We start from the raw sequence: 11020 nt of genomic DNA, 5'->3' as shown, positions 1-11020 counted from the left end.
TCCACCTTTATGAAAAATTGTGTTCATTCACCTGATGCTCTGTTCAAATTTGTTGAGAACGTGATCTCTTCTTGAAACTGCAACTGCTAATTGTGTCTTATATACAAGTATTCATTTACTACTACTACTACTACTACTATTACTACTACTACTACTACTACTACTACTACTACTACTATTACTACTAATTATAATAAACATTATTTTTGCATTTACGCTGCACAAAAAGCAGACCGCATCAACTGTTTTAAGGCAAGCTGAACTGGGGCTCTTATGACCGAACAATTCAGCAGTTAAAGTAAAAAATAGAACAATGGGGCTCAGTTATATCTCCGCTCCTTTTCAACTTACTCATGCTGGGTCTCCCCAGCAAACTACGGGAAATCAAAGGAATTCACCACCTTATATACGCAGACGATATAACGATTTGGGCGGACCGCGGCAGTGCACAAAACCGCAAGTTGGGGGTTCGAGTCCCTCCTGGCCTGCCACATAATTAAGGCGGTGTTGTAATTTTTGACGGCGAAATTGAGAACGAACTACAAACGGCCATTCACAAAGTCGAAGAGTATCTTCAAGGAACGTTCCTCAAATGCTCCCCGAGCAAGTCCGAACTACTACTTTACTGGCCCACGCGCAGAGGCATGGCACTAAAGAGCTACACGGTATCCCCGGGAGTACGAGGAAATCGGCCTGTATACATCCAAGACGCAAACGCAATACCCAAAGTAAACAAGATCAAAATCCTGAGAATTATCATTGAGGCCAACGGAGCTAACGGTGAAACCGTGAGGAAGATCGGAGCCAAAGTCACCAGCGCCATGAGACTCATAAAGAGGATAACCAACACACATGCGGGCATGAAGGAAGAAAACGTCATTCGACTGATACACTCCTTCGTTGTCAGGCCAGTTGTGGTAGGCGCCTACGTAGCCGCCTACCACAACTGGTACGTCGCGGAAAAGAACAAGATCAACGTGCTCATAAAGAAAACATACAAGATAGCCCTGGGCCTCCCGGAATCGACGAGCACCGAGCTCCTGGCCCAGCTGAGCATACACAACACCCTGGAAGAAATAGCCGAAGCACAACGCATCTCGCAGCTCGAACGCCTGTGGACCACCACGACGGGAAAGCACATTATGAACAAGCTCGGCATAAGGTACCACAACCAGCACGGCCATAAAATGCAAATTCCCAACAAAATCAGAGACACCGTTACGGTGGCAAACATCCCAAGAAGCGTGCACCCCGATTACAACCGAGGCAGAAGAAAGGCAAGAGCCGAGGCTGTGCTCCGTTCATTCGGCAGGGAGAGATACGCGCGCTTTGTCGACGCAGCCGAATATCCGAAGGGCCAAAAATACTCCGCCGTAGTCATAGACACAAACTCCAAAATCAGAATCGCATGCAGTGTATACACCAAAAACTCGGAAATAGCGGAGGAAGTAGCGATCGCGCTGGCCCTCCCATAAATGGATTGCGAAGTCGTACTAAGCGACTCGCAAACGGCAGTAAAGAATTACCCCAAAGGTAGAATTTCCAAGGAAGCCTTGTCCATTCTGGCCAGAGCGGGCAGATCCAAAACCGCGAGCTCGAGGATGATATGGTTCCCCGCGCACGTCACCACGGAAAGCGACGCGCTCCCGAACCTAAACGAGACGGCGCGAGACATGACCCGCCGCGCCGAACAGAGCAACGCCTCTCGCACGATAGCGAACACTCCTCGCGCAGAACGGGACAAGCTCACCAGATACAACGACATAACCAGTGCATATCTAAACGCCAGGAGGATATATACCCACCCCCGAGTCCCAAATTGAACAGGAGGCAGGCCGTCGCCTGGAGAGAGCTCCAGACGAACACCTTCCCTAATCCATTCTGTCTGAAACGTATCTTCCCAGATAAGCATCAGGACGACACGTGAAAATTGTGCCAGGAAGGACCAGAAACAATCAAACACATGCTGTGGGAGTGCAATGTAGTTATAGGAAGGATGGCAGTTGCTCCGGAGACCCTGTCGTCGAGGTGGGGCGCCACTCTGCGCAGCTCAGACCTCGGAATCCAGACGCGGGCTGTCCAGCAAGCCCCTGAGGCGGCGTTGAGGGATGGCCTTGACGTTTCCCCGGGGGAGACCTGAGCCCGGGTCGCGTTAAACCTTGCCGGACGTACAAGAAAGTTGTACCCATCCATACATGTCTTGTTGCGCTGAACAATGCTGTTCCCATTGAGACAAATTTATGAGCCTCAATCTGCAACTACTGACGTGCCTTTTTAGTCCACTCGATGCAGCGTTTAACGTCCGCTCGATGTTTGGTCTGCGCCGACACGCTTGGAATGGAGACCAGTTCCTTGAGAGAACCCACCATTGCAGCCTTGTTCTCATCGATTATCCTGGAGAAAAAGGGCGAGGTTAGAATATTCTCGTCGCTAGACACGTGTACAAGTAGAACCGGGCATGTTCGGTGTAAATTTAAACTCTGGTTCTTCATATGCCAGAACCACGATCTACTTATGAGCCACGCTCTTGTGATAGGGGACTCCGCACTGATTTTGACCACCTAGGGTTGTTTAACGTGCACATCAATCTAAGTACGCGAGTGTTTTTGGTTTACGCCACCATCAGAATGCAGCCGCTGTGGTTGGAATCGAACGTGATATCTCAAGCTGAGCTGCGCAATGCCATACTCGCTGTGGTAGCTACGTGAGGCTGATCGCTGCGGTAGCTAAAGCCCCGCACGCGTAACGTTTAGAATGTGGGTTCGACTCCAACCAGTGGCAAGTTGTCTTTTCGTTCAAATCATTTCACTAATACTCATTATTTCAATCAAACGTAAATGTTAATTTTCTGTGCCATTTCTCTAGCATCATTGTCTATTTTCTTCATATGGTTGTGTCTGAACTGAAAATTGAGACTCTCCGCTGCCCTTATTCTTTTCGTTCGGTGGGGTATTAGTAAAAGCGTTGAGTCTCTTTCTTTACTTCTGATCGTTTTTTTTTAAAATTGTGCTTCCCTGCCTTGTTTTACGCTGCAGTGTAGCAGTGTTCGCTTGCCTCGGTGAACTTGTCTATCCTTATTCCTGTGAACAAATCCTCTTTCCCTTGGCTACAATGCTGACGCACAGTTGTCAATTGGCCAGTTACCTCTCAGCAACGACGCTAAATGATAAGCACAAATATCGTGTTGTTGTGCAATCCACACACTGGAACACGGCGTCTACAAAGCCGAACTCATTATATCGACTGCGTACATGGTTTATCTTTTCCCGGTGACAATTCTGTTGCCCACTAACCACTGCTACAAGGTTATCGTACGGCTCAAGACGCGCCTACACGTGTGAGAACTTTCCCAGTTGTTGCCGCCGATACTGACATAGCGAAACCATCTTTTCCAATTCGATTGCGCGGTCAACGAGAATAGCAGCGCGCATTCTGGAACGTACGCGAGCACCGGCGAACGTGCGATCAGTCTCGCATAACATAGACGACGCACTTGAGTCGTATTTCAACGTCCGTCGATTACGCTCACCACTGTTGTCGCGCTGTGAGTTTTACTCGCTTTTAGGGGACAATTTCACCCTAGAAGCAGCGAGAGTCGTGAGTCACAGTTTCGTCACTCACTAGTTCTCCACCGTCATTACAACTTGACGACATCACTTACTGTCGGGATTCGTACCTGCTACACAAGGTGTTGAGGTACGAAACAGATTGCTCAGCACACGGTACACCTTTGGTCTATAATTTACATTATTGGTCTATAATTTACATTACTATCAACATATGTGCTTACCTGAAAATTGATTGCAAGTCTTTGGAGATATTTGTGCTTCCCATTTTCAATAGGTCCGTCCGCCTCTGAAACACAAGCGAGCAGTCATTTCCCTAATGCAGGTGGCCAATAATTTCAATAATTCTGTGGCTCGTATGTAGTGTGCAAGAAAGCGACGATATAAGATAACTCTAAGCAGTAAGTGCAGCTGAGTCGTTCGGCGGGTTATTTCGGCGAAGTTTGTTTTGAAGAACGGGCAACTTTGATGACGCGTAACAAAGCAATAACAATTCTAACCACCTGTAAAACTGGACTCCTCTTGACGCGCTGATTAGGGCTGCACAAAACAGTAACAGGAGAAACGACTGAATTCGTAATTCGCGACTAGATGTTATCAATTACTTAAACATTGACGAATGCTAACGGGCCAGTTGATCTATTAAAACTCGTCATAGCGAATACGCGTATAGCGTTGGCGTAAAGCATGCCTACCGGCGTCCTCTTGGAGCAATAACTCTTTTCTTGCAAGTCACGCACCTTTAGTTGGTCGCCGACGCTTTGATGCCTAACTGACAGTTCGATTCGTCAGACAAATTCTAGGAAATGGTGGAACTTGCAGCTGTGTTGTTGAAAAATCTACGATGCCTTTTAAGCTTCAGTAGCGCAAAATCGCAATGGGATGTACGTTGCAAAGAAAAAAAAAAGGGAGGGGGAGGCTTCCCGCGCATGCGCACACTGCCCCGACTATTCATCGCAGGCGTAAGATAAATGTGCTTTTCGGATCGAATTCTGGCACGAGCCTGCAAATCAAGGCATCGCGAAGCACCTAAACAATGCTCAAACGCTCGAATGCAATTCACGAAGACATGTTTATGTGCGGTGATGGGGAGAAAGTGTGTTGGAAGGGCGGTGCTTTTGCCTTCGCACTACGATAAAAAATAGCTGAAAGCAAGCGATATATGCAGCATTCCTTAAAAATGGCTGGCCATCAACGTTTTTTTAGCACGTCGCTGAACGGAAACAAAGTGGCTAAGTTTTCGCAAGATGGTTCTAAAATTGCTATATCGCCAGAACTAGAGAGCGCATTATAAACAATCTAGGCGTTTTGAAACCCTACAATGTAGGCTAACATAGCGTGACGGATCTCCCGAATTGTGTGACGCTCGTCTATAGCATCCACGCAAGTGAGGAATAAGCAGTGAATTTATTAGAAGGATGTAGAAGACGTTTACTCCACTAATGTATTTAAAGAACAATGCATGATACTGGCTGAAATTTCGTGTTTAGCTTCAGGTCCTAAGATTAAAGTCAAGCATGGCCCGAAAGCACACGTACGGATCAAGTGTTTTTTTTTTAGCACAAGTAAGCATATGGTCCACGTTATGCCTGAAAATTCTCTAGTTTTCAGCGCATGTGGAAGGAGAACTAAATTATGCAAGCCAAATCTTGGTCTTGTTAACATGATAATGTCAATTACGTAACCTTTATGCAAGTCCACTACGTCGTTGCTGAATCTTGATCCACCTGAAAGCTTTGTACCGCATTGATTTGTCCGAAATTTGCGAGAAATGCAGGCGGTGCGTTCAGGCTTGCATGAATAAGCCCATCTGCTCAAATACATATACATTCTTTAATTAATTAATTCATTCATTCATTGGGAACTTTGAGACGCACAGTACAGATAATATGCAGCAGTCTGGGACAATGCCGCCAAAGGCTACAGTTCGCCTAAGTGGGCTGCAGCACTCTTAGACGCATTCACATTGCGCGCAATACAGCGGAGAATGGCGAGGCACAAAACAGTCGAAAAGAAAAAGAAAATAGCGTACAAGTGCATCCTGCAGCTTCACACATAAATGGTTTCAAAGGTTTGCATCGATGGCAGCCATAAGAAAAAAATGCATCACGAACATAACCGTACCTACAGCATATTAAGTCATTCGACCGAGTGCAGCACTAGTACTCTTTTAAAGACAGAAGATAAATAAATCCGAGGCTAATTCATGAGGTATTAAATAACTTTTGTTTAATAAAGAATGATTTTGAAAGACTGATGTCCGAGTGCCACAGTTCATACGTGTGCGCGGGGTTACAATTTTATTTTGCCTATGACTATAGGCAGTCTCTTCGAGAGAGTAAGTGCTATCAAAGTGGTGGCAGTTCATGCGTCGTTGTTGAAAAGCTTCAACACCAAGCCTGCACGGGAGTGCAACTTCTACGGGAAGTAAGTAAAGTTTGACGAAGTATAGTGAAGTGTTTTCAAGAAGTGGCAAATTACAAATGGACCGTATAACTCTTTTCTTGGGTCTTAACTGTCATGCAAGTGTAATTTTAGAGGTGGTTCTCTCACAAGAAAACAATAATGTAAGCGATTTGCTGCAGTTACTCTATTATCTTAATTCACCTTCTGCGTTGGTAATCTCCTCATAAAAATTTTATTGCACTAAGTTCTGGAAAGTTCATTTACTGCTGCGCTTGAGAGTGTCCACCAAGCGAACGCAAATAGTCGAACGAGCTTTATTAAAAAAAGAGATTCATGTTGTGGACAAATTTTGACGCCCGCTTTTCCTCGGCACAATTAACCGCGGCGAATGGCCTCCGTGAGTGCCGACCCCCGTTGCTTAATCATGATCACATAGCCCATGCACCGTACAATCAAATCCAGCCACCTTTCTGTGGATCTTTAATACTAAAGCGCTTTATAGAAAGGGATTTTCGAAGCAATAAAATCAAGGTAACTAGAGTACTGCGAATCCTTCTGTAACGTCGGTAAAAAGGTGTCACCGGTCGCTAAATAGAAGTATTTGTCGCTAAAGAGGCCAACAGTCACTGAACCTAGCGAAAAAAATAGCTAAAATGACAACAGTGCTGGTCACCGCGTACGAACGAGTAGTTCAAATCAGCGCAAATGCGCAGCGAGAGATTTTCATCTGACGCACGGAGAGGCTGATTCAGTTTGCGGACGGAGCATAGCGTAGATCGAGGGCACAAAATTTTGGAGCAGCAGCAGCTCGTCTGCGGCAACATTGTAACGCGGTTATGCAGAGCCAAACCACTCTCACTCCGCATAGTGGATTGGCAATTCACTCCGTCGTCTTAACTAACCCATCACAGATGTGCAAGTGCCATGCGCCGACCCGACTAAATAACTGTTCTATATGTTAGACGTCACTGTCGAGGTTTCCGTAATAATTTTCAGGACTTACATGATTCTGTAACTTGAACCGAACTCTGAGTGTGCGATATTTTTTTTTCACAGTTGGCTGCAACAACAACGGAGCCGGTGCGATCCCTCAGTCAAACCATCGACAACGTAACCAAACTAGATATCTCATAGCGAGACAACGAACGCCACAGATACCGAGAAACCGCGGTGCGCCAAGCGTGACTTCCGGTTACCCGTCTAAGTGAACAATGTATTCCTCCGCGGGTACACATGTGTGGAACACAACAGTACAACTTGAAGTGAATAAAGTCGTTTTATTCGTAATTATATAAAAAATATTTTAATATGACAATTTCTGTATCGCGAATGTCCGAAAAAGGCACAAAAAGAAATCCTCCTGCGAGCAAAATACCACCGGGTCAGATTTTGATTTGCAGTTGCGCGGCACAGAATCCCTCCAGTAGTGCGGGCTCCGAAATGTCGACAGCGGATTTCTCGGGCCTTGTACCGGTTTGTAGGTGGACTTCCAACGTGGAGTCGGTGCCTCGATCGCGGTACAGGATTGATCAGGAGAGCTTGGACAGTTCGAACATGTACGCTGCGAACAGCTTCGCCTGTAATGCAGCATCAGAAACACATTGGTAAAGTCAAAAGTGGGCTATAGAAAATATCGTTTAGAGATACGACTATACTGTGCATCTAATTTGAACCTTTATATTATTACGCTGTGAAATTGTGGCTCTAAAATAAAGCCTCTCCACGTAATTCCCAGTTCAGAAGAGGATAGCGCGCTCAAAAGAAAGCTCTTTACAGTTGGGTCCGGCGACAAATTTCGTCGCTCGCGGAAAGGCTTTGCAGTGTTTCACAAATGCTGTACAAGCCGACGGGTATCGCCCATAGCGACGGGGCTTCCCACTATAATAGCGCAATCATGGAACAGCCACGCGTCTTTCAGGCACAAAATGCCTGAATAGCGTGTGTGACGGGTAGTGTCTGAAGGAGACGAAGGCGATGGCGTGATTCCGCCGCACTTTAATTAGATCGATGAAACGATAGCAGGAACTTGGCGCGGGACCAGCTGCTTGCTCCCGTAAATTTATTTCATTTTACCGCGACAGTAGTCGAGAGTTCTAAAACAGGCTCGCTGTGTCCGTGCGCCGTCTTCGTCTCGTTTTCAATCTACCCAAGACGTAACCATCGCAATATGGCGGAGAGCAACGAAACTTCTCCCGCTACGGCCTCTACCGCCAAATGGGTATCGAACTGCTGCCCTTGCCGCAACGTGCAGTTCGAGGCCGGACGCGGTAACTACTGACCGATCGCGCTACGCTCGGGCGGTCAGTAACTTGTGTGGGGTTTTGTGCGCCACGCAAATCCTGAGAGTCGTGGCGTCAGTGCATGGATTTGAAAGGCCACGGCAGGATGTAGCGGGTGGAGACGGCGTTGCGCTCTCCGTGACTGAAGGTGGCAGAGGCCGCTGTGAGAGCACGGTTCCGTCGCAGGCAAGAGTGTTCGAAGCTCGTAGAAATCGCTGAAGCCCGCGGTTCCTTCATTCTTTTTTGTAAAGATTTCGCGTACTCTCTTAGGCAGCATGTTTACTCGTGCCTAATCAAAGTGAACGCACATCGCTGGGCGCACGGGAAGTCTGAAACACTGAGCTAAGTATAAAACCAGAAATAGTCCCGTAAGAGGAGTCGTAAGCAATTAATTGGTTCTTATGGAGCGTAATGGTATAGTAGAACACATCCGCTACTACAATAAAGGCAGTCAACCGGCGTAGGAGGAAATGCGACGAGAAGCGTTTGAAATATAAAGTGCTAGTCGAAGCTCGGCTGCGTCTCTCATTGACAAGGCTTGCGAAGCATCGGTAATGACGCTCACATACCATGCATGCATTTGAAGTCTGCTCGTTAGCCCTGAAATGGGTGACGGAGCTTGCACTTGTTCTCGCTATCGCATTTAACATGTATATAACTTCAAAGATTAGGCAATTAGCTGAGTATAGGATCAGCTAAGCGCCATGGAAGCAGTAGCAAACATAAAAAGACAGTAACGCTATTGTATGCCGACGGATGGAGCCTTTATGCACACGCCAAAATGGCAATGCGGCACGCCTTCCTGTGTATAAGCGCATTGACCATGGCTTCCGGGAAGGAATGCCACATGGTAGACAAAGTGGCACATTCTTCTCAAATCCACTTACAATCTTGTAAATGATAAATGAAGAAACGTTTAAGATAACCACAGGCTTTGCGGAATAGGCGTACGTGTCCGCTGTGGCGCTCATTTCAGTAGAAGCAATGGCCGGTTGCACAGAAAAAGGCGTCGCACTACGACTATGCACATAGAAATAGCGATGCTGAATCGCTCATATCTGACGGTCAAACATTAGATGCGTAAAATACCCGAAGAATGCACGCGTTCATACTACATGCTATCGCGCTGCGGCTGGCCACTGACCCCTGCGACGAGGTCTTCGACCCGGAGGTACTCGTCATTTGAGTGGAATCCGCGGCCGGTGGGGGTCATGCTCACGACGACCAGGTCGGGGCACACGTGCTCGTGCAGATAGCCGGCCGCAGTCACGCTTCCGCCTTCACGGGTCAGGTCCGGCCTCACGCCGTACGCTGTGCGACAGTGAACGAGGGACAACGCGTTGTTATTGCGATAGCAATTATATGAATACTCCCGGCGCATTTCTGCAGTCTCCGTGATGTTCCGTATAAAGCCCAAGGGCGATAACATCGTGGGCGCACACCGTATGCTGTATGTACGAGTGAAAACGGGCGAGGGTGAGCCGACGATGGAGGCCCAATCTCGCACACGGAAGGGAGGAAAGCGGGGAGGAAGCGCGCCGCCTTCGGTCGCGCGCAAGGCACCGGGTGGAGAGAATTCTGTTACGTTCTTGTTTACCTTTGCGTCAGTAAATTTTATGTGCTTATGTATTTTGCTCCATGAGCCGTAACTCTATTTACTTTGGTTTGTCCATTATCACTTGTGCTAATGTATAACCGTCTAGTCACTGCCGTTATTAGTTTCCTACTCATTACCAGCGGGCAAGCTTTAGTCAGGTGGGAATAACACCTTTTGCCTGCCCTTCCGCTGTATTGCTTGTAAATGAACGCATGCAATAAAGAAATTTTACATTATTTGTAAAATGATTTGTCATGTGTTAGTAAATTGCCCTTCTCCAATACCTAAACAGCCACTCTCACAAGCTCACCGTGACGCCATAGATGTTGATGGGGACCGCCCGGGCCTAGTTAACGTTTTATTGCTAACGATGGACTACACTGTAATCTAACGCAGCCAAAGATTGAAGGTGTGAAGTTTCAGAAACTTTTAATAAGCCATAAGGGCCAAGATACGAGAAAACACCTTGAAATCTGTGACGTTGGTTTGTAGTTCAATAAATAAAGCTGTGGCCATCATATTTTTTAGTAAGCCCCCTATTACCGCGAAATAAACCTAGAGTTCTTAATTAACTATTCGTCTAAACTGACATCTTGTTTCTTTAAAGTCAAGAAAAAAGAATACACAGTCTTACTGTCAACGGAGGATTAACAAACGAGAAATGAATAAAAAAATACACGAAAGAATACTGGAGACGTCAACGTGAAGTTTCTGCAGTTGTTCTCAATGACGTCATGAATTTCGATAGCTTATGCTTTGGGATAGCTACGCGTCTTTCGATATAGATGACATTTTATTTTGAAAGTAAGCGAATGTCCGAGCAGTGAACTTTTGTGACCTTATTGGCAAAAAGCGACTGAAGCAAGAATACCGTGAAATTCATGACGTTGCATGGTGGCATGGTTTGGGCGGGAAGTGTGAATGTGTAAGTCTGGCCTGGTAGTTTTTTTTCTGTTAATGAACATTCTTTGGCCAAAGAAGCGTGAGTAGTGTTTTAAGTGAGTAACCAGGGCCAGCATATAGTGATATATTTTTGCTTATGGTTCCTGCAAGCAGTTTCACAAGAAGCGACGCAATAGCCTTGGTCACTATTTCGGGTGTTCCTTAGACTTCCCGTAATCTTTATATATCGCATGTGGCGGATGGCACAAAACGATTTCCTTGAGGAACAT

General features: G+C 46.5%; 1 protein-coding gene and 1 long non-coding RNA gene across 2 annotated transcripts in view; both read right to left on the bottom strand.

The window, feature by feature from the left end:
• Positions 1-2274: 2274 nt before the first annotated feature.
• Positions 2275-4437, bottom strand: LOC142577796 (uncharacterized). Its single transcript, XR_012827067.1, has 3 exons — positions 4262-4437; positions 3791-3855; positions 2275-2394 (listed from the first exon to the last, which is right to left on the bottom strand). It is a non-coding gene; the product is annotated as an uncharacterized LOC142577796 (long non-coding RNA).
• A 3064-nt stretch (positions 4438-7501) lies between these two features.
• LOC142578223 (cytosolic non-specific dipeptidase-like) overlaps positions 7502-11020 on the bottom strand; it is a 29457-nt gene continuing 25938 nt past the window's right edge. The window contains exons 11-12 of the mRNA XM_075687627.1: positions 9396-9562; positions 7502-7549 (exon numbers count right to left, since the gene is read on the bottom strand). Of these exons, the coding sequence (XP_075543742.1) occupies positions 7502-7549; positions 9396-9562 (215 nt within the window). The remainder of the gene's footprint in view (positions 7550-9395; positions 9563-11020) is intronic.

This window comes from Dermacentor variabilis, chromosome 4 (assembly GCF_050947875.1).
Source record: "Dermacentor variabilis isolate Ectoservices chromosome 4, ASM5094787v1, whole genome shotgun sequence".
In the NCBI taxonomy this organism is placed as follows: Eukaryota; Metazoa; Arthropoda; class Arachnida; order Ixodida; family Ixodidae; genus Dermacentor; species Dermacentor variabilis.
Note: the sequence above shows the minus strand (reverse complement) of the source record. Positions and strands in the feature narration are given on the sequence as shown.